A 24,053-nucleotide genomic window follows, 5' to 3' on the forward strand; every position below is an offset into this window, starting at 1 on the left:
AGCCGTCGACGGCCCATACACAGTCGCATTTCAAACGACTTTGGCGTACACAGCTGCCTCAAACACACACACACACATGTATATCCGAGACTATGCAGTACTATATTATGCCTCGTGCATATATGGCTCCTCCTTTCTCCTATATAAAGCGCTTCCATGTTACCTTTCCAATTTCAAATTCTCATAATGCGCTACTTTCAATTCCTTTTCCTGGTGACCAAAGTTTTGATATCCATTTCCCTAACACCTTCACTAATGCGCAGCAGCTTCATCCTGTACATCGTGCACTATAACGCAGTTCTAAGCATATTGTGATGCACTGGATAGGACACACACATTCCGGCTGACCCGAAAGTTGGCACGCTTTTCCAGAGGAGGACTGTGTGTTGTAGTTGAATTATTGCACAGGCTGGAATAAGAAGAGCTTCGAACCCCAAAATGACGGATGGAAATTCATTAGCGGAAGAGGCTGTGTAAGAGGGGCTGTGTGTAGTCGTGAAATAAATGACGGGAGAACAAGGAATTCGACAAGATCGCCTACAGATGGGAAATGTCAAAGAAGCCAATCAAAGAAGCCACGGGTCTGTTTGACATAGGCTCGACTTTTTCCCTTTTGGTCTATTTTTAGATTTGTTTGCCTCCTCGCTTTTTTCGTTTTCTCAATTTCGCCGGGCCCCCCCCTACGAGTCTCTTTTTTAAAACATGAACAAACTCCGACCAATATCTATATACTACCGTATTTTTAAATTTGAAAAATTCATTCATATGTACACGACATATTATTACTTTTAACCATCATAAAGCGACGAAAGGTCTGCCTATATAGGCCGAGTGCAAGATGTTCTCGCCATCCTTTTCCTATAACCATCGGTGCGTCTCGTCATGCCCCAGCATTTTCAATAGATTGAATACATACATATAGGATTTGAAATCGTTCCGCGCGCTTCTGTCGGCCAGTAATATGATATTATTCCTTTTTTTCTCTCTTTCATTCTTTTAAAGAAAGACAAAAACATTCATATGCACCGAGGAGAGAGGGCTGGATATTTGAACGGATGAAGCTTCAACTTCGCAGGAGCGCAGGCGCGTTCCACGGGGACAGACTAGCTAGGAGGAAAGTCTGCTGAAGGCGCGCCCTTATAGCGCTGCTGCCGGCTCTAGCGCTAGTCTGGTGCACTATGAATCTATAAGCTTTTCATTCTTGCGACTGGCAGTCTCAGTACTGTGTCGGGGCATGTCAAAGAACCAACGCGTCTCGACGCTACCTCCCTCCGTGTCTTGCAAATAACTACTTTTCTTGTGTACTTTGCCGCCCGCGCGTCCATTCAATCCTGATATTCCTAGCCGTCGCATTTTTATAAGGAATTCCTGCATTTCGAGCCATATGTGCGCTGCTGGCTGATGCTCTGATTCAAAAAGTTGTGCAACGAACGTGCTGGCAAAGTGCGCCGTGGGGTATTTATTCACGTTGATTTTCCAAAAGGCTCAACTGCGTGAAATCCTGTTAGTGAAAAAGGGAGAGAGAGAAGACCCGTCAACGTCATTTGCGTTTAAGTGTTTCACAACAACCAGCTATTCTCGCGCCTCTTCTAAAGAAGCCACCACTGCATTCAAATCGTATCTATATTGAGGAGGAGCAGAGGAGGAGGAGGACCCCGATGACATCACCGGATTTTCTGTGAATTGTGCTCCCCGCCGTGGTTCGCGTGTTGACTCTTTTTCTTAATATAAACTCCTATACACGCCGGCCGGCGAAATCAAATTTGTAAGTCGTCTGCTTTTTTCCCGCTGTTTGAATTATTTTCTCCGACGGGGGGTTGCGTTTTTTGAGGGGGTGATTGTGTCGATGGAAAAGAGTACGGTAGAGTATGCATGTAAAGGTTTAAAAAGAAAAAAACAAACGAGAATCGGGAAATGGCAGGAAATGGCGAGTCATTATTTGGCTCGGGTCGTTCTTTATTATATTCCCTTGTCTGCTGTCTGCAATTCTTCTTACTGGGTGTACATAACGAGAGAAGTGGATACAGACTCAGCGCCGCACCCCCCTATGCACTAGGATTTGTGCCGCAAGCATCCCACCAACAACACAGGAGCGGTGTAGACAGGATATCACGCAGGAGCAATCTGTAACTTTCTCCATCTTATCTACTCTCCGACGTCTTTCATTCCTGGAAAATGATATAAACATATAACCCACACACTCGAAGCAAAAGTAAGGCACGCTAATATAGAACAGCGACGTCAAAACTATTGGACAGACGTGGCGGCGGGACGACCGTTGTCCAAAATATCTTGATTCAGTTAATTATAACTTTTGAAAGCGGAAGAAGATTTTGAATACGAAATATGTTACATCCGTTTTCTTGAAAGGGAAAAACCGGTTTGCTGGTTTTCGTTGCGCTCCTCCTTTTTCACAATGATTTCTTAGTTTTTGGAACGCGTGTTCGGAATGTGTAACACGAGTGTTTGTCGTCTGGTGGTGGTGGCCGTAGTACAGTGAAGCGAAAGGAAAACGACGCTCACCGCCGTTGCCACCGCTTGAAATACACCGGCAGTGCTCAGCAGCTATTTTCTTCTTCTTCCTCTTTTCTTGTTTTTCCCCCCCACCACCACTACTCCGAAAGAGAGAGAGATGCGCAACTCCCCTTCTTTGTGTGTGTGTATGTGCTTCCGCTCTTCGTTTTTTTCTTTTTCCTTGCGCGTTTGTTTCTATTTTGAAAAGCGACCTCGACTGTTGCTCGACGGCAACCAACAGCAACAGCAACAACCTCTCCCGATCGTTTCCAGTTGCTCAACGGCAGCGTTGTCATGGAAGCAACTCACATCCATTTCACCTCCTTTTTCTGCGTCTTAACGTCTCTGCCAACAGCAGTCGCACTAATCCAGCAAATATCCGTTCAGCAAAATAAAGAAGAAAAGAGGTTCGAAGAGTTCCATCGCGGATGATCAGGGCAACACAGTCGTATAAGAAAGAAAGAAGAGGATTAGACGTGAAATAATGCCAAAGAGCAGAGAGGGATTGAACGGAGAGTGGTGTCTATAATCCTGAAGTGAAAAGAAAAACAAGAGGAGAACAAATCCAGCCACCAATCCAAACAAACGGGAGTAAAAAAAAACCGTCGGCCGTGTCTTATTATAAGCGATATGCATTAGGGACGTTGTTTAAGGACTGCGCCTGTAAATATGTGAGCCAGCCGTGTCTCAATATGTTGTCAGGTCTTTTTTTTTTTGCTTTCGCCGGCCTATCCTGAACGCCGTAAATTGTCTGTCGGCGAAACTCGTGCACGCTCACAGATCCTCCCCACTGGTTTTCATTTATTTTATTTTTTAGAGGGGGGTCCGGACATTTTTCTCTCTACTTTTATTTTCAAGATATTCTTCTTCCTGTTTGGTTGCACATTGCAGCGATGGAAGATGTGGCGCCCAGCACGTCTCCCGAGTTTCATTTTCGTCAGTGTCTTTCTTCGTCTATTCTATTATCTTCTCCTTTTTCATTTCATCCTGGGCCTCTGCTCTGCTACTCTTATCCATACACCCAAAAAGCATATCGATGAAAATAGAGACGGAATGTCGGCAGCTGCTCGACTCCCCGCCCGTCGCTTTTGGCTCTGGAAAACAAATACAACAAGACGAACGCAATAGAAACAGAAGAAACGTTATACTGTAGCTATGGCACAGACTTGGAGAGATGAATCTTTATTTTGTTTTCTTTGTTGGAAAAGGGCTGGAATATTGCTCAAGTCTATATAGAAAGGAAGACGAACGTATACCGTAGCCAAGGTGACAGTCCCAATATTCACTGCCTGCTGGAATGAGGGACCCGCTTCCGAGCGGAGACGGAAAAAATGACAAGAGCATCACAACAAGAAATCAAAAAAAAGCTGATGGCTTCAAAGCCTCGCCGTTGCGAGTTCCTTCTTATAATTATTTTTGTCATCTCACAAATGCACGTGAGCCTGCTGGAAAAGAGGGGTGCTTGGGTTTGGCTGTCACGATGTGGGCTGGCCACCAGCCAGTGAGAAAGAATAGCCAAAGGGAAAGAATGGAAACCCCCCGCAATATAGAAGCGCGCAACGATGTTGCGCAACGAATATTGAATTTCAGATTTGGCAGGTTATAATATATCGTGATCATGAACGTTGTAAAGAGACGTATTTACGTGTTGCTTGTATGTGCTTCCTTTCCTCATCTTGTTTATTTTTTGGGGGGGAGCGTTTCTCTGCAGTGCGGGGATTGGAGATTTTTGAAATCGCCGCCATTTCATTTCTCCCCCGACGGACGCGTTGGCAGAACTTTTGGCCAACAGGAACGCACAGTATGCAGGAGGCACGGCTAAATCGAATCAGTGTCTACAGACGATCTATTTTCGCCTACCGCACCGCCCATGTCGCCCGTGTCATTCATGACATGTCTCGTGCCTTTTGCCAAAAAAGAAGAAAAAAAATGCGCATCTATGGCGCATCTCGTCTTTTGTTGCTCACTGGGCAGCAGTCGTTTAGCCGACAAAAGGGCGACATCATCAGTCAATATATATACAGAGATTAGGTTACTTAGACTCTCACGTTGGCCGATCCTGCCGGCCGGAATCCTGCTGGAGGGTTTTCTATGCGCTCTGTTTTCATATTACATCAGCTCCCGTTCCGATAAAAAAAGGGAATATAAGGAAAGAAAGAAAAAAAAGAAGCTCGAGTCAATCATGGATCAATAAGAGATTGGGCCATCGTCCGTGCTGTGTTATATAGAGACGAAAAGAAAAAAGGATCGCGAGAAAAAGGGAGCTGAAGAGACAGGCAGTGGATGGGATTTTCTCTACAGCCAACCAGTCAAGTATAGGTTGGTGTGCCTAGCTGTCTTTTTTTTTCTTTTTCTTTTCGGTCAACAGAATAATACGTAAGCGAGAAAAGCCACGACGCGTTCCGCAGCTCGTCGTCACCACATTGATGATGGTGATATATACCAACCCCAAAAGCCATAGCTAGTATAGACCATTGCTACTAACTTAGTGGGGGGGCCCTCATTTCCAAACCATGGCCAAGGGATTACGGCTCGTGATTGCAGATAATCTTCTGGTGCGGCAGGCCAAGAGAATTAACAACAACAACAAAAGAATAGAGAAAGGGCAGGGGATATATAGGGACGTTTTCTCATCTTCTTCTTCTTCTGTGTCTGGTAGTTTTAAGCTCATCAATGTTCTTTTTTTTTCGCTCGGGAGTTCGGTGGGTCCGGCTTCTTCCTCCTTCTTTTTCAATTTGGTTGATTTCCATTTTTCTCTCTCTCTCGTCCTGGCTAATAACAATTTCCAAGAAAATCCACGCAGACCGTGTAATTGGACTAATCTCGCCTATATACTACTGGAACAGCAAAAGCTACTGATTTGTGTAGGGAGAAAAAAAAATGGGGAAAACCTCATTACTGCGACGACGACGGGAAACCAAAAGTTTTATAGCAGTCGTCTGAAAAATTGATTTTTCAGTCCTGTGTATAGAAGAGCCAATCGACGAGTTTACATTTACATTTTGTTGTTGTCTTTTTTTTTTTCGTTTCCACGATACGGGCGACTACTGTGCGATGACAAGTTTCTATGACAAAACGCACATAAAAAGACCCGCCCAAAGAAGAGACAGCCCTCTTATACATATACATAGTCTATATAGAATAGCTATATAGTGAGGCTGTTGGCTTACGTTAGGTCCCCGTATAGATATGTTTAGACATCAACTTAATCGTCTGTGATGTCGAGCAGAAATACAAAAACATGTATGGATGAAATAGAAGCCAGCCAAGCTCTCTTTGTGTGGGTTTCAATTCCGGCTATTCATATATAAGAATATAAGAGAAGGCGGAAGAAAAAGAGAGAATAACGATATACACAAAAGTCGTTTGAAAATGCAACTTCATGCGGAAGAGTGCGCAAAGTTACCGTATATAGCTTTATTCGATGATAATCAACGAGCTAAAAAATAACGATCAACATCATTCGGTCGCCCCCATCATTATATATTATATTATTCACAATCGGAATAAGAGAGGCAGCAGCATCATCATCCCTGTGTGTGTGTGCGTTATACGAACAAGGAAAGAGCTCGTTGAAATGTCGTCAAAGTCGCTGTAGCACTTTTACGTACGTTATACTTGTGCTGAGTTGGTGACGACGTCGTCAATAGTTTCGTTTTGTCGGTTATGGCGAGATTTTCATTTTTTTCTTCTTCTAAGAAACCAGTTTCCTGCGCCGCAGTGGGTCTGAGCCCAAGATGAAAAAACGTCACATGCAAACACAGCTCCCCCACTAGCGCAGCATTAGAATAAAAGAGGCGGAGAAAGGTCACCGACGCTCTGAATGAAAATCTATAGGAAACCTTGAGGCCCAAAGTAAGGCAATCATATACAGGAGCGATGTGTATAGACGCGGGACTTATACGCGCCAGGCTCCTACTGGTCTTTTGACACGACCACCGGTATATACACACATCCATCCTATATAGGAGAGGCAACCAGCCTTCAGGGCTATATATATACACACACACGGTGCAGTATAGTATGTATATCCTTTCTTTTGAATAATTCAGGAGCGAATTCAATAGAAGAAAAAAAATGGTGGAAAAGTCTGAAAGAATCAAGAAAAAAGAGCTGGGTTTCTGGTGGTACATAGAGATATCCATCCACGGCAGCACGGAGAAGAAAAGAAGAGTGAGCGTGGTCGGGAGATCGAATGATGGCTTATGGCTATATACATAGACGTGAGATGGAAAACATCTCCGCGGGGGGGAAAAATCGAGACAAGAATTCAATGGGATCCATTGCCTTTTGATAAACGAACAATAGAGAAAAGCCACGGGAAATTGTGAGCGATCGTACACAAATACACGTATGGCGGCCATCTGACTTTCTTTTTGAGTAGTACCGTAGTACTCGTTCTACCTCTAGAAGTGGTGGAGATCTTCACCGCGATGGAACTCCATTAAATTAACCAGCTTTGAATAAAACCATATTAAATGACGTAATTTGCGCTCCTGTATTTTCCATTTCATTGCCGCCAGAGTCACAGAGTACTGTTCCTGGAATTATGTGGAATCAAATTTGATCTTTGAAATTTGTCTTTTCTCAGGGACTCAGGGACGGTGAAAAAGAAAAATCTTCTGCTCGTCAAAGTTCTGTCACTTGCGTAACGAACTTTTCGGCTTCGGTTCATTTGGCAGACAAGTTGCCGGGAGCCCGGGAGGGTAAGCCGCACAGCAACATGGCCGTGTCTCCACTTCTTCATCAAAGTCACGAAGGTAAGTCGTTTATGGGTTTTACCGTTCCCCCACTTAGTTAAATTTCCAACGTGCCACGCCTCAAAATAATTCGATCGAAAAACAAAAGAGAAGAGGAGACATGGGCGACAAGCAAGAATTGACATCATTTGTGATTGGGTACACATTGGAAGTCGATGTGACCGTATACAGACGGACTTTTTCATGTCGTGTGCGCACTCAACGTAATGTGGGGAGGGGTGGGGTGGATCTTTTTCATTTTCATCGGGAGAGAATAGAGACACTCCCCCGCGAGGATTTCCGTAGCGCCCAGCGCCCATTAACCTTAATGAAATATCGAACAGCAGTTCAGCAGAGCTGAGTTGATGTTGCATGTTCATGCGTGTTGTTGGCCAACGTGTATAGTATGATGACGTAAAGGTAAACTGCTGGGCCCCCGGTACGTGTTTCCAGCACGCCGAGAACAAGACAAAAGAAAGAAGCTGATTGGACGAAAAAGATTAGATTTTTCTTTTAATTTTTCAAGGGGGGAGGCATCAGGACCAAGAAAAGAAAAGTCTTTTCATGGACTATATATCTACGTAGGGAATCGCCATGCGCACAAGACCGTGACACACACCTGAAAGAAGAAAAGTCATCAGGAAATTTTGTTTGGTTTAAGAAAACTCATCACTCTCTCTTTGAAGTCGATGTTTGCTTGTTTTTGTTTGTTTGTTTGTTTGTTTTTGGACCGAGAAAATCACCGCAGTTCCCGGAACGTATATATCCATAAAAGAAAATCAAAGTCGCCGCGGAGGGAACCGTAATACATATATGAAAAATCCCTGTGGCGAAATCAACTTGTTCTTTGAGAAAGGGGAAATATATTGATGTACAAGAGGAAGAATAACTAGGGCGAAATATAATAAACGGACAAATAGAAAAAGAATTGAAGAAAAATTGGGAACCAGGCCAAAGAAATGCGATAACTCTTTATTTTTGCTGTTATATACTGGTGTGGCCGCCACTGGAATCGGTGAAGTGTATCCAGCTCTCAGGATCTCGCTAAACCAGCCGCCCTAAATAATTCCCGACGATCCCGTCCATTTGCATTCAGATCAGGATTCGAATGACCGAGCGCGACGAGCTGCCTGTCAGCTGTCACGGCTAACACGAGCTCTGGCGCATCGCATCCGATGGATATCAGCCAATCTCAATTCCGTAGAGTATTTCGCCACACACACATCTACGTCTATATGTGTGCGTGCTTTTTCCACATCATCGGGCCATATACTACCACATACCAAGTCCCCAAAGCCAAACAAAAACCCATCACATCTCTTTCCCATCTCCATTCTCTATTTCTTTATCCAACCACAACGTCTCATTTCATTTGATCAGTTAGAATTATAGTCCCCGTGTCTATGGCTCCGGATGTTATTCAAATCGGTCGTCATTATAGTTTGTTTCTTTGTGTCTCTATGAAAGAAAAAAATAAATTGGGGAATAAAACATGAGGGGCGACACTGTGTATAGTATGTAGTTATACGGCGAGAGGCACTCATCTCTTGGCCTTTGAACGCTTGGGTGACAATCCAATCCGTATGTGCGTATTCCCGTATATAAGAAATTCCGGCTGCACTGTGGAGCGCTGCGGCGCGGGACGACAACTCCGAAGGGAAATAATGGGCCAGGAAATTGGAGCGGCTCTTCGATTGTGGGCGTACTGCGGATCTCTCCATCTTCTAGACTGACTGTACAAAAGCACTAGATACAAGAGAGGCTGGCAGCAGCAGTCAAGAAGGAGAAAAAAGAAATATAAGACATTGCCATTTGCCAACGTCTATTTCCAATTCTCTTTTGGCCCTTTTTTACTTTTTTCCAACGAAGAATAAAGGAGACACACGAGACATACGAGAGAGAATTGCCGGCGGATGAAAATCGATTTTTGCAACTTTGACTCGCATCTGCTCTTATAAGAGTAGTAGAACTACATCATATACATTTGGGTCGTTGGTGGTTTCTTTTCAAAGCTCCTGGAATATATAAATACAAGGAGCCCAAAACCCAGGGAAAAGTTGAGCGTGTAACAACTAGTGGCGCAGACCCGGTTTGAAGAAGAAGAAGAGGGGGCGAGGGAACAAGTTAAAAGGGGAAGAATCAGATTTTCGGCGTGAAACACCACGAAAATTTGCATGGCGGGAAAACTCGCAAGCCGCATCTGGACATTTACATATAGAAGAAGAAGAAGAAGAAGCGGAAAAGAGAGTGGGAGGAAGAATAGTGTCGGCTCTTTTATATTATGACCACATTATCAAAGGAGCCAATGGGCTGACACACACACACACATAAACAGGAGCGTATGTGGCGGCCGGCTGCGAAGAAAGTTGATGGAACTATGTGTGTCCTCGGCCGTCTAAAGGGGGAAAAAGAAAAAACCTGGTTGAAAACTTTGTGTTGGAGATGGACGGCGCAGCGAATTTACGAGTTGACTGTATATAGTCGATGATTGTTCACCAAAGATTCGCTGGCCCACGCCCAGCTAGCGCTCGCTCCTCGGCCGCGATAAGGATCTTTGGCCCCGGCGGTCGTATATATACGCGCAGAGTCTTTCCTATACAGTTGAGAGGCGCGTGCTGCGGGTCCCCAGAGGCTAGTGATTTGCTCCCGAAACGGTTACAACTTCTTCTTCTTCTTGGCTTTTTGAATCTTGCACTGTTGGCGGGGATTTTTTTCTTTCTTTCTCCATTTATCCTCTTCATCTTCTTTCGCTCGAGCTTCTTTATGAGGTCCTCCTCCCTCTTAGATTGGATCTGAAATTGGACAACCTTATAAAACTCAATCAGCTTGGCATTTCAATCTCGACGGTGCATGGCTTATCTATCTCTCCTCCACCCCTCAGCGCCTTTCTTTCTCTTCTTCCGCTCGATCCTTCTCTTCTATTTTTCTGTTCCTGTGTGCGCGACCATCTTCCTGCGAATTTCTCTGTTCTTACTTCTTATATCCTTCCTTTTTTTCCTTGTTCCAACGCATTTCTCGCCGAAAGGTTTTGCCATTCGTTCCGTTTCTTCCCCTTTTCTTTTCTTTATTATGCCGGAGAAATGACAAAACCTCGCCCACTCGTCGTCGTTCGTCGTCGTGAGTAAATCATTTCATAATTGAGGACTCTGAGAACTAGAAGACAGAATCAATTTCACTCGTTGCTGCGATGTTGGGATTAACAAACAGGCTTGTCTTTCGCTTGGTGTTTTGTGTCGTCCCAGCAGCAGCCGTATAGTTTGTTTTTCCTGAGAACTCTTTTCTCCTTTTTGAGTTTAGACAATAGGAAATCAGTGAAAGGGATAGATAGAAAGCAGTCGACAATAGTTATACCGTGAAATAGTTTAGGACGAACGGAAAAGTGAAAATAAAGGGGAAAAGGAACTGAAATTATCCCAGTCCGTGGGCGTGTACGTTTGATTGTGATCTACAAGAACTGGGACGGCCTCTATTCCACTCTACGCGAATAGAGAAACCAACATTGACGAAGAAAATGCACTTTTCTTTTCTTTATTTTCGAGTGGAGCAAAAAAAGAAATGGACAAGATGCGAAGGAAAGGAAGGATTTCCGCCGTTGAAGCTCCTGGAGCAGACGATACTATATAGAAGACATTTTTATTTTACCCCCTCTCCCAGCATGGAGATGGGTGTCTATTGAAGGGAAATCCACTTGGGCCGGGCCGAACCGGAACGTGGATTTGCTGTTGTGTACGCCCGTACATATAAATATCCCCCCCGCCATGGCGTTCCATCAGGGCTATAAAGGACAGAGAGATCGAAAGTATATAACAGAGAAAAGCGAAAAAGAAAGAGAAAACGAGATGGAATGGAGAAAACGATATGGCGCTGGACATGTGTATCTCTATATAGTAGATATAGAAAATATCCGCCAGACGGAATAAAGAAGGAGATGTGCTGGACATCACAGCAGCAAGTCGAGGAGAAACAAGAAGAAAAATAACCAACAGACGACAGAGAAATGTAATAGAGCGTCGTGTGGTGGCGGGCCGAAAGTGGACGGCACAACTTTGTTTTTTTCCTCCGTTCGGATGTGAAAAACAAAACAAAAAGGAAAAATAATAAAAGAAGAACGTGAAAGAAAGTTGTTTTTATTTTCCAGAGTTTAGAGACCACCGGAGAAAGTTGGCAACGCATTTTCTCTGTGTATCCTATATTCTATATATCCATACATTTAAAGACTGTGAACGTTATTAAAAAATAAAAGTTGCTCTATCTAGTTTTTAGTAGGGTACTTGTGAATATTTCGTCCATGTCATCATTCCCCTCACCCGCCTCTCTGGATGTATACAGTACAGTGGGTGGTGGTATACGTCTAATCCGTCCTCCTAAACAACAATTACATCAACGAGTATCAAGAGAAATGTGACTCTCTATATACTGTCTTGGGCTATATAGAAATATATTGCGTTACATAGGTCGGTCGGCGGCGGCTCGTTGTATGTATATAACCTCGGTCCATGTCGCTATAGCATTCCCGGCAGCGCAATCGAGTGTTTCCAGGGTTATACAAAAAAAGGAAAAAAGGGAAAATAAGAAATAAGATAAGTTTTCTTTTCTTTCAGACTGTATACTAGTACACCCGCGTCCTGTTTTTATGATTTGTTATTTCACTTGTTTCTTATTTCTTTTTTTTTGTTTGTTCCCTCCTCCTGGCCATTTCCTCCTTTTTCTTTCCCGTTTTTATTGGCTTTGTTTTTCGGTTTCTCCACCATTATTATTGGCAAGACGATGGGGACACTGGCGGGTTTGTGAACAGGCCAGCCAAAAAAAGAAAGAAAAGAAAAGGAAAGCATTTCTATACATCCCGAGACCAGTCGTCCCCTATATGATTGACTGTTGTGATAGAATGTCACGCGGGCTCTGCGGGAATGTCGGAGCCGTAAAAAGGGCCGCTACTGCAGGCTGATGTATCTCGGATTGCATCGATGGTTCTTGGCTATATATCCGAGGCTAGCGCCCGCCAATGAATCAAATCAGTCATGCACAAATCTTGAACGAAAACAACTAGTCTAGCTATATAATACATGAAATGTGATTTTCCCAATGGTTATACACGCAAACAGTGATTAGACGCGGAAAAATTTAACACAAGTAACTTTCATCCAGCGACTAATAATATACAACCAGCCCTCTAGCTTGTTTTTGTTTTTTCCCTTTTAACTTTTAGCTGCTTTTAGCCGGTTGGCTCATTTATTTAGAGTTATAGTTGGGCTCAAAGTTTCGAGTCCCGGTTACGTTCTCGTTCAAAGTCGAGAGGATGAGCAAAGAAAAAGTTGCGTCATAGTTATATTGTGCGCCGTCCATAATCCAGCATTAACGGTTCTATATTCATCCAAGGCAAACCAAAACTGCGACTATGCTCTGCTCTCCGTTCAAACTTTCGATCAGTTTCACAGCGGCTCTTTTGTTTTCATTTTCCGGAGGGAGGGCATTTTGAAATCATTGGACCTTATAATATTGCGCCAAGAACTTGAAAATACGGGTATAGATATATACGTGGGTGTAGTTTTATTATTATTATTTTTTTTCTTCACGTGATAACAGGATGCGTGGAATTTGTATCCAGGACGGTGGGGGAAATAAATAGGAATTTCAAAAAAAGGGGAAAATGGCAGAGATTTTCTGTTTGGATGCTCAAAGTTTGGATAGAGGAGAAAAAAAAAGAAGTAGAAGGAAATCGGAAGCTCGAAATTATATTGCTTAGATGCTAAAATGTATACATACCTTGGGCTGCTGACGTGCTAGCGCGCCGAGAAAAGAAGAAAAAAAAACAGATTGCTGCAGCGCAGAGCCAATTCTTTAGATGTTATTCCACATTTTTTTCTTTTGCATTCCCTTTTATGCAAAGATACTAATATTGTGTGTATACCAACAGGCTAAAAATATAACCAAATACATAAGAGATTTTTATATAGAGCCGTCGTCTTTTTTCAACCCGCTATCAATGAAGTCTGCACGACGCAATCTATATAGTTGCGAGGGAAAAGGAGACAGGAAAATCCTTGTGAAGAAAGAAAGAAAAAAAATACATGTAAAGAAGGGGGGGCTGATGTTCAGCAATTCTATAGGCCAGCCGAAGACGAGGATCGGTCCCTTTTCTCTCTTTCGCCAAGTTTTGGCGAAAGAGAGTGCTGGTGGTGTGGGTGGGTCTTGTGTGGGTGGCTGCTGATGTTCAGCACGCCCAGAGGATATAACAAGCGCACTCCACTCCGTCATCAGGATCGCACGAGGAAGAAATCCGAAGGCAGCAGCTCGTCGAATCGAAAAAAAGAAAAAGATGAGGAAACTTGATGAGAATCAAGCCATCAGCATGAAAGATCCCAAGGATTCATCGCTCCTTCTTTGCAATCTCCCACCCCACCCCCACCTCTTATAACCGGAAATGTAAAGTACCAAAGTACCAGATGCGTATACATACAGTCTCTTAACCTTTGAAGTGTATTTGTTCAATTTGTTAGACTTGTAGCAAATAGATGGCCGCAATCCTGTAGTGCAGTATAGAATCGGTGCAATCGGTGGGAGTGAGAAGGAGAGAAAAAGAAAGCCCTTAAGTCCAGAGCATATAGCCTAGAACCTGCATGAAGGACTATTGATTCAGTCATTATAATGACCGCGGGTCACGGAGTAGCTGATTCGCTGATCCCCGTCATGGAACAATGAGAAGAGAGACGAGGCTTATCAAAGATGATCAAACAACCATGCAGCAGCCATTCCTCGATCGAAAGAAAGAGTGGGAGGACAAAAAAATATAACAAAAGTGGTCGGTCAAACCGACAGGAGTCGATGCGTAATACAGACCCCGAGACCCGGGATAATATGATATAAGAAAGAGATGAGGGGGAGGTAGCTATACATATACGTGTATACATCAGAGATCGATAATATTCTTTTCTTTTCTATCCTCTTTTTCGGCAAACGACTCCGTTTGTGTCAATCACCATCAGCACCGTCTTGGATAATTAACGAATTGAGTTCCTTCCGGTCGACATCCCCCACTTTTTTTATAGTCGTCCGTTCCCATTTTCTCTCTTGATCTTCAGACTCTACTTTCTATCATTTTTTATGTTCCGGTTCTTCGTGTGACGATTGCACGACCCACTATGTATATTTACTCCCACGTCTTGAAGGGAATTGGCTTCTCGGCTACTTGCCTTTTCAAAATCCGCGGGACAAACATGACTTGAACCGATTTCGATGATTGAGTCCACATTCCGGTACCGTCGCCTTTTCATCCGCTGGCCATTTGTCATCATATCGGCGGCGGTCTTGAACCGCCTGTGAACGCATTCACAGCAGAGAGTCAAATGAAAATCCGACGACATATTTTCAAGTCCATTTGCGTGCCAGCGGTATATTATAGTATTCCTTGAACCTAATAATAATTTATTACACAGTCTACTACCTTCTTATCGTCGCGTATAAGCTCCGTGGTATTTTCTTTTTTCTTTTCTTATTGATCGAACGGGTTTGATGTGTCAGACATTTCCCCTTCTTTGTTCACACTGCACCATATAATACATGGCTTCTTATTTATCTCAGTCACATCCTTTTGAAAATGGCGGTCAACTTTAAAAGACAAAAAATGATCCATCGAGAATTCCGTTCCATCACTGCAAATAATTTTTTTTGTCACGATTATTTGTCTCCCTTATCTTTGCTGGAGGCATTTGGATTATGTAACTGTGAGGACATTTTTTTTGGCAATCACTGTCGATGATAAGATCGAACTTTGATAATAACGGGGGGTGTATATGCGATATGCACGTTTAGCCAAGTTTCAGTCACACAAGTTTGACTCGCATGTTACGTATCGTTTCCGGTGATTAGTCGAGGAGTCGTGTGGTGTGTCAAAGGTAGGATCGGATGGTATATATAGCTGCCGTCCCGTCTATAAATGCAATAGCGGAAAATGAAAAATGACTAATGATGCCAGCTGTTGGATGATGGCCGGGGACTCCCCCCTTACTATAGACCTCGTCCATCTCACATTGTCCCCCCACTCCGCACCACCCCGAACCCCCTGGAAAGTTGTTCCCTCGCGGAGCAGCTCCAGGTTTGATCGCTGTGCGGATGAGAAAACTATAAGTTCCGCTCTGCGGAAGTTACACTTACATAAACGTCATCCATAGCGTACACCATGCGCCAATGCAATTGTGAACGGTAATAAGTTTTCATTCTAATCTTGTCGGCGTTATTGTCTTTTCCGCGTACGTATGAACGTACTGTACATGCATGAAAACGGGATCAAACGGACTTTTTGGTATTTGCGCAAGCGACAGGAGCGACGAGTCCCATTCGTACAAATTCGGACTCATTCGGCAACAATTGCGCGTTGAGTAGAGAGAAAGGAGGAGAATGGCAAAAGTAAAATTGTAAATTCGATCCTCGTCGCGCCTACCGGGAATGAGACTGAATAAATTGACTTCAGGGTGTGCTACTGCTAATAGGTCGTTGCCTATTCTTTTGGACTGTTCAGCGCTATATAGCGACGCAAAGTTTTGCCCATCTTTCCCTGGGTTCTTCCTCTTGTTGTTGTTGTTGGCCCATTCAGCAGCAGCGGCCCCCTTGAGCGCTTTGCCTATTTGAGCATAGCGCTTATTATTCTCTTATATAGTAGTCTAGTCTCTTCCTGCCTCGCCCATTTTGCGAGTGCCATTTATCATGCCCATTACAGGCCCCTTTAGAGTCCGAGTTGGTGAAAGGCTACCAAGTGGAAGGCAATCTGATTTATGAAGAAAAAAGCAACTGCAGCAGGCGAGTGCTGGCCTGGCCCGGCGGCCCGCTTGGGTTCTGGCTGGTGGCTATGGAGGAAAATACGAAGGGGGACGCGAGGCCGGACGCGCTCTCTAATGTAAAGACGACGGTGGGCTGCGCTCTGTGCTGTGCTCCTATACGACTGTCGTTTACAGCCACCCTTATATATTCTGGAGCTTCATAATGTTGTTTCGGCTGTTCGTGACTGTCGTCCGGAGCCGGGCGGAAGACGCCAGTCTCTTCTGCACGACTGCCGAAGCAGAGAAGAAGAGAGAATCATCCATTTATGCCGGAAAAGTTTGCCTCGTATTTTCTCGTAAACACAACAGCAGCAGCAGCATTCAGCAGATGAGCTTAGAGACCGTAGGCTATATAGCCGCCGCCAGCAGCCTTTTTGGACACACAAACATGTTTGTAGGCCTAAATAACTCTCTCCTATACCGCTGTACCGCGCTGTACACAAAATAAATAGCACTGCATTACATGGTAGCTAGGGGAGGGTCTCTGTTAGACGGACGGCTGCTGGATATGCCGGTTCGCTGCCTTTCAAAAGAATTCAGGAAAATGAAAAGAAATAGAAAGACACCAAAAGAGGAACAGGGCCGGACGACGACGTCAACAAGATGGAAAAGGATAGTATAGCTTCTCTAATAATAATATTGTACTATACAGGAAGCGTATGGAGTCGTCGTGTATGTGCTGCCGTCCGGTCGGTCGTGTAATGACGTCCGCACGTCACCAAATTCCTTTTTTATTTAATTTTTTCAAAACAAAACCAAACAAATTTGATACGATGCGACGTCATAATTTAGACAAATCAACTGAATAACAAAGAAGAACGATGAATGCTAATAGAAACAGAGAGTCTGGCCATCACCATTTGTCACACTTGCACAAAGCGGGAAATTTCGTTCGCGTCTAATAAAATAACGGGAAAATTTCCGCGTCGAAAAAAACACGATAGAATCTTGTGATTCAAATAAAAGTAAAGAATAAGAAATTCGATACGGCCAGCTCGGGCGGTAATGAGTGAATGCGACTACTTAACCTCATTTGCGTCTTATTATTTTGCCCTCTCTGCGCTCTGCGCACGTTACTTGATATTGCATAATGGATCCGAGATGTATAAATGTCTATCAAAAACAAAAAAAGAGAAGGGAGCAGCGCTCTTATTCTCGCATCCATAATGAAATTTGATATGCATAGTTGCATCTTCTAGGCGAATGTATAGTTTGGACTCTGACGGGCGGGCGGTCGAAAAACACGTGAGCCACTCTGGAAAGCATCAATTACGTTGGAAGAAGATGTATACGCCAGCTACGCGTGTATAATGCAGTGTATTACAGTGGCATGCAAACAGATAAAGTACATATACCACCGTCTTTTGTTGGATTATATGTTTCAGATGATATTAAGACATTGGGAGCGAATAATAGACGAGAAAAAGAAATAACAGAATCAAAAGAAAACGATCCAAGCGGAAGAAAAACCAAACAAAAGTTATACACAGCACAGCAGCTGATGATGATGGTCTGCTCTGTGGCTGGTGTGGCCAGGCCAGGCCAGCAAGGAATGACACGGATACATCAGTGCCAAAAAAGGATGCCTCCTTATTGATATCGTTGCGTCAACGGCACCCTCCTTTTTCTTCCGTCTTTTCTTTTTTTATTTCCTTATTTTTTGTTTGTCTCCCTCTCGACCACCGCCGCCGCTCTTCTTTTATTCCGCCTGTGTGTGTCTCCATGTCTCCTTCCATGTTCTTCTATTTTCTTATAAAGTCCGTCCTGTGTGTGTGTATATAGTCGTGTTGTCGGCTATAGACGCGGCTTTTGTGTATATACGACGCCAGCTCCTCCTACATATATTATTAAGCTATTAACACGGGAGAAAATATACTGATCGCATCGAATATAAGAATCTCCCCCCAAAAAAGAAGAAAATTAAGAAAAGAAATGAAATAAAAATATAGACGAAAAAATACAAAAAAATAAATAAAAATAGTCATTTCCACTGGGTTCTTTTCGGGCTATCGATTCCGCCTGATATACGTTTCCTTGATTTATGTCTTCGCGTCGGCTTGGCTTATGCTGCTGTATATATATACTGCGGTATAGTGTATACTAGTAGCTAGCCTTAGTAGTATACTACTATTATATGTGTGTGTATTCTCTTTGTAATGTATGGGAGAGAGGTTATCTGTTGGCAGAGGAACTAGAGCAGAGGAACTTCCGCGCTATGGAATGTGTCTCGCAAGAACTTGAGATGGACTTGACTTATATATTGCAGGCGCTGAAAGGTTGATTTGATCTTTTCACCTAATTTAGTATTATATAGACCTATATAGCAAGACTTGTTTTTCACACGCTCGGCTATACGCGTGTCGTCTCCTTCTGTGTTGTGGAATAAGGTCCCCCGGTCCGTCGTGGTTCGACATTCATTAAAAACCAAGGGCGTTGCACTCATTTCCCGATATTTGCTGCCCGCTGCCTCTCCTTATGGTGGGTGTTGAATGATTGTTTCAACAAGGGAGGGGATAACGATGCCAAGTCATCATCATCCATCTACCCACTCTCGATCCCCCTTTGCAAACACATTTTTCCATCTGTCCAGCTGCTCGTGGGGGGAGGGATATAGAGATCCATATACTTTTGGTGTCCCAGCGGTAATTAATAAGAAAACGAAAGTGGTGGGTGGGTTTTTTTTTCTTTTCCTTCTCTCTCTCACACGCGCGTATATATATATTTGTCATCAGTGGACAGGTCGGTTCGTCTCTCTGGACTCAAAGAAAAATAATACCAACAACAATAACTTTAATAAATAAGCGAATTAGAGTTGATGGCGCGTCTACCGACTTTGTCATGATGATTTATATCTCAATCGCCGATAAGAGGTTATCATTTCAATGTTTAAGTGTGTCTATATGTGAAGCAATATAAACTGTGCACTTCGATCGTTAACCGTTTTTTCTTTTTTTCTCATTATCTATGTGTTAAACCCAAAGTGCTGAACGCGGATTTCTGTTCGGGATACATCGATCAATTTGGCAAGTGGAACACGGGGTTCCCGTGCCCTTGGCTCGATGGCTCCACTCCTGGTTTCTGTTGCGGAACGGAAAACTACAAGTACTGCTGCTCGGGTAAATTGAGGATCGCCACAGCTCCACCTCCTCTACCTGAAGATCCGTAAGTTATTTCTCGGTTCGATTCTCCTTCCTATTTCCTCCCCCCCTCTTCAAGCACTTAGACGTATATACATGTACATGACGTATATATATACAGTAAGTTATTCCGTTTTCTCTCTCACCAACTCATCGTCTGCCTGTCAAAACATTTCCCCCCGAGCAGCTCTCTCACTCTTGAAATAACATTTCCTTATATATCTACATATACCATTTTGTGTTTGATTAGGTTACTGCTGGTTCTGGCCATCACTCTGGGTGTTGCGGCCGGTATCACGTTACTCATCCTGATCGCCTGCTTCGTCTGCCCCGGTTGCCTCTTACATAAAAAGCGACGTCCAGGTATATACTATATAATATACTAGAGTCTACGTACACATCCAATACAAATACTCGCTGCACTGTATTTTGTTTTCCTATTCTGTTTGACTTTGATGTTTTTCAATGGCGTCCGATATTTGAAAAGCGTCGGGCGCCTGTGTGTATACAGCATTCCGTAATAGTGTAATATCACATTACCCCTCTCGACTTTTAGCGTTTATTTTTTTTTCCGTCCGATCTTCTGAACGGCCAGACGTAATACTTAGAATGTCGAATAACGCGAAGCTCAGAAATGTAATCGATTTCTAGGTGCACGATTTTTTGTGCAAACACAATTTCCTATACAGCCCTCCCTCGTCAGTTATAGTGGATCTAATTCTGCGGGATGTTGGCTTTTGCCGCCTCTCTCTCTCTCCCTTCCTTGTATGCAAAGTTGATTGAAATGTCAAGAAACCCACACACACAACAATCCGACGAGAGTCGCTATACAATTCTAAAAGGCGCCTATTTCGAACCGCCGCCAACGCTCTTCCTGATTCTTCCCATTAACCCCAACCAACTTTGAGCGCTTATAGATATCGCGTTCAGTCTGTACATAATGAAATTTGAAATGATATAAATAGAAAAGGAGGATCTAAAAAGGAAAAGAAAATAGAAAAGTCATTTTAACTTTCTATACAACCCCATCAGCGGGCGATCGATCCAAATTGACTGCGCTGGATGGCACACCAGTGTGGCACAGTTGGCTGCTGGAGCAAAGAGAGAGAGAGATGAGAGGGGCGGGTCAACCGCTTCTACTTGTACATCACGCCGAATCTATATAGTATATATATGTACATTTAGAATATAAGAATCTAATAATAACGATTATGAGGCATCATAGCGTTCGCATCTAAGACTGCTGCTCCCAGGGTATCCATGTACACAGCCTAGCTATATAAATAATGGAGCCAGGGAATTGGGGCAATGTTTGGGATTGTATCGCGGGACGGATGATGAGAAAGCGAACACCGAATTAATCCCGAGATATATCACGCCAATCATCGCCGGAATTGGGGAGCGTTGATAAAAGACGAGGGGTGGAAGAACGGGAAGACTCATAGTTGCTCAGTGAGACGTGGGCGTCAAGTCTATTATAAAAGACCAGGCCGTGAGTAGCAGAGGAAACGGGAGGCTATTTAAAATGTATACAGTATAGTGTCGTCGATGCTCGCGTTAGTTCTTCATGTTTGTACATTATTCAGGTCTTTTCTGTGCGCTTTGTGGGTCTAGAACAACGGCTCGTTGGACGGCGACAAATCGGATTGCCGCCGATGGTTTCATTCGTCATTGCCCGTTGTTTTGTCTTCGCCAGAATCTCTCTTATTGTGCTCTCGTTTTCTCGTCTCCATCCTGATGTACATACGCGAGCTCCTTCTTCTCTATAGAGTAGACATCCGGCTGTATACAACGCGTATACATGGATACACGTCAGTTGTAGAAAATTGAGGCATTCATCCACAGAAACAACCACTCTGTATCCTAGCCTACAAAACAAACATACTGTATGTACCCACACACAGCACAGCACAGCACACACATATACGTCTGTGTCTGAACAGTCGTATCCTATTGTTTGGTTTCTCTCTTTTTTTCCTATTCTTTTTGTTTGGACCATTTTTATTACTTTTGTTTCGTTTGTTTCTCGTTTCTTTTGTGTTGCTTTTTTCGTTCGCCCGTTTTCTTTTTCCTTGTCCGCTTCCAATTCTTGCATGCACACGTATTTTTCGGTTTTGGCCAACGTCACCGACGTCTGTCGCCGAGCGACTTACACTCTACCCCATGCACTGCTACGTAACTTTGAGCCGAGACTGGTGATGGTAATCGATCGACTATATACGGCTTTGCTGGGCTTTTGATGGCGACGGTGATCGATGATGGATCGATTGACGATCATAAGCGAAGCCAAGATGCAAGTGATAAATCTTCCCCAAAGTCCCAATCGTCCCGTAATTTTGGCCTTTTGATTTTTCCCATCAGCATTTCTTGTTTGATTATGCAAGATGCTGAAAAACTCCTTTTCTTGATTTCTTTCTCTTTGGATCCTGGTTTATTTTTTGGCAGGTCCTCTGTATCGATTACCCTGCTCCTCGACGATGAGCACCTACGTTCCGGCGACTATGGCGACGTCAAGTCCGGGACAATCCAACCACCAGCAGCACAGGCCGGCGGCGACCATTGGTTTCAACGACGCTCGGACATCGACCAGCTTCCAGAGTTTCAATGGCGGCGGCAATGACGGCGAAGCGCGGAACAGGAGCGGCGGCGGTGGTGGCGTTTCGAGCCTCTACTCTCTTTCAGATTCCCATTGCCCGTCTCCCGTGGCGATGATGACGGCCGCCGACTCCGGCAGCGGCAGCAATCCCATTTCCAACATTGATCAACTCTCGGCCGCCGCCCACCGCCAGTCGGAGATGATGCGAGGCGGAGGAGGCCGGCTAGGAGGAGGTTGCCATCATCTGTACTGGAGCCGACCTTTAGCCCGGACGTGTATGGCTCCTTCCGTCATTGGCAGCAGCAACAGCCCAGCAAGCGATAGCCAACTTGTGTCCGTCCGAATACCGGCCAACACCAGTCAAGGTTCAGTCAAGCGTTCAAAGCTTTCTTTGCTATTAAATAAGCCGATCTCCGTCCTTGTGTGATTCACGCGGTACAAGTCTATAAGAAGGATCAGTCCGCCGCTGTTGCCCATGTTATTATAACTGGACTTATAACGCGGTTCATTCCGTTTATTCCCTCGGCTGTTGTTGTACATTTTACTTAATCAATACTACTATTTATAGATTTAATATATATCTACACATTTCACGAGAAGCTCTCGTAATTGGTTTCGGTTGTCTCGCTTCCGCTGATGCTTAGCGTTGCTTAGCAAATGTCGCATGAAATTTAAGCCCCTGCTCCATTTAGTTACGATCCCGAAATCCCCTTCCGGTTCATCGGAGTACTTGTATAACGTGTCCCGTTTCCGCATTCAATCAGCATAATTAGCCTTGTTGTGTGTGTCGCTGTGTCAAATGGCCATCGACGATATGAACGCATCGTGTTTATACGTTTCCGATCGTTGGACAGGTCACGGGCATCAAGGCTATCGCCATCGGGACGATCCTTCGCCTCCGCCGCCGTACGAAGCGGATTTCAACGGCGGCATCCATCGTCATCCTACGGCTGAGGCTTCCGTCAACAACCGGACCACTTCGCTAAACCAACAGCAGGCTCAGCTTCGACAGCACTTGCAGCAGCTTCAGGTCGAGACGGCGGCTTTCCGCCAACAACAGCAGCAACAACAACAACATCACCAAAGCAGCAACATCAGCCCGCGACAGCCAGCCCTGTGCATCATCGACGACGGGCGCAGAGACAATCCTCAGCTGACGTACCACTCGACAAAGTTCTGAAAATGGCAGACTATATCTGAGCATTTCACAATCTATACGAAAAAAGAAAAATAGAAAAGAAAAGAGAAAGATAAAACGGCAGACGAATTTTATACATATATATTATACAACACACAGAAATGATTATTATATTATTATCCATATCGCATTCATATATGATTATGAACACTTTGTCATCATTTAAATACATTGCAGTGCTGCACACTCGACTTAAAGTTGTTGTTTTTTTTTCCAGCGCAACGAAAACTTGGAGGACTTTTGTCCTTTTCAGTTTTAGTGCTCATTATCAGCGTGTTACGTGGGTTTTGCGCGCGTTAATGATCAACTGCGATTTAGAGTTGCGTCGCAGTCATTTTCGTGTCAAGAGGTTCGCATTTGCCACGTGCCAACTCATCACTGCACGGATAGATCACTTTTTTTGCCCTCGTCTATTTCGCCAATGTCGACTTATTATAGAATTAGCTCGGCAGAGTTATACACGCGCAGAAATTAAATCAGCCGCCATAGTCAAATGGACAGTTGGTATGATGGTGAGTGTATTAGGTGGGAGAGAAGAGAGGCCCGTCAGCGGCCAAAGTTGCGTGATTGGAAAATCAATAAAGACCGTTTACTTCTAATGCTATTCGCCCCAAAAGATCCATCTGACAATGAACAGGCTATATACCAGCTGCTGGCAAGTTGAGCGCCGCAGACCTATACACGAACGATGGGGAAAAAAGGAGCAGACAACAAAAGGAGATATTGAATATTAATAAACTTTTGGCCTTTTTTCTTTTGTTCAGTCTGAGCGCGGGGTACAGACAACAAGAATAAAAAGACAACAAAATAAAAAATGAAAGGAAAAGTGGCGAAGAAAAAAAAAAAGAATATAGACGAGACAATCTATTTGCTATAAAGAAAAGAGTCAGCCGCGGCTAAATGTAACACGCTACCCCCTCCCATGAGAGCGAACAATGATGACTGGCGTGGATGTGAATTATCCGAAAAGGATCTTTTGTATAGGGATCGAGTAAATGGGCCGACGCGCGAGTCGTGGAGAAGAATCCCCCATCATCATCATCATCACCCCTCAAC

The 24,053-nt window shown here is 44.0% G+C and overlaps 2 protein-coding genes across 4 annotated transcripts in view; one reads left to right on the forward strand and one right to left on the reverse strand.

Annotated features, from left to right (window-relative positions):
- The window catches only part of LOC124341273 (probable endochitinase), a 168,064-nt gene that overhangs the window by 88,164 nt on the left and 55,847 nt on the right, over window positions 1-24,053 (reverse strand). The window lies entirely within an intron of this gene.
- LOC124341164 lies at window positions 1,174-23,188 on the forward strand. 2 transcript variants are annotated; one of them, XM_046794125.1, is made up of 6 exons: window positions 1,174-1,765; window positions 7,106-7,274; window positions 19,048-19,228; window positions 19,454-19,566; window positions 21,649-22,164; window positions 22,654-23,188. In XM_046794125.1, exons 2-6 carry the CDS (start codon window positions 7,238-7,240, stop codon window positions 22,977-22,979), a joined length of 1,173 nt encoding a protein of 390 aa, XP_046650081.1. In that variant the 5' UTR covers window positions 1,174-1,765; window positions 7,106-7,237; the 3' UTR covers window positions 22,980-23,188. The 2 variants fall into 2 exon arrangements, with proteins under 2 accessions (XP_046650081.1, XP_046650082.1); XM_046794126.1 differs by lacking the exon at window positions 1,174-1,765 and adding an exon at window positions 6,908-6,997.

Source organism: Daphnia pulicaria, chromosome 5 (genome assembly GCF_021234035.1).
Source record: "Daphnia pulicaria isolate SC F1-1A chromosome 5, SC_F0-13Bv2, whole genome shotgun sequence".
Classification (NCBI taxonomy): Eukaryota; Metazoa; Arthropoda; class Branchiopoda; order Diplostraca; family Daphniidae; genus Daphnia; species Daphnia pulicaria.

What these genes read in the sequence shown, in the direction of transcription:
- LOC124341164 (XM_046794125.1), top strand. Translation starts at nt 7,238, where the DNA reads ATGGCCGTGTCTCCACTTCTTCATCAAAGTCACGAAG. An exon ending in TCTTCATCAAAGTCACGAAG is followed by an intron (nt 7,275 to 19,047) that starts GTAAGTCGTTTA and finishes TTAAACCCAAAG; the next exon opens with TGCTGAACGCGGATTTCTGT. An exon ending in ACATAAAAAGCGACGTCCAG is followed by an intron (nt 19,567 to 21,648) that starts GTATATACTATA and finishes ATTTTTTGGCAG; the next exon opens with GTCCTCTGTATCGATTACCC.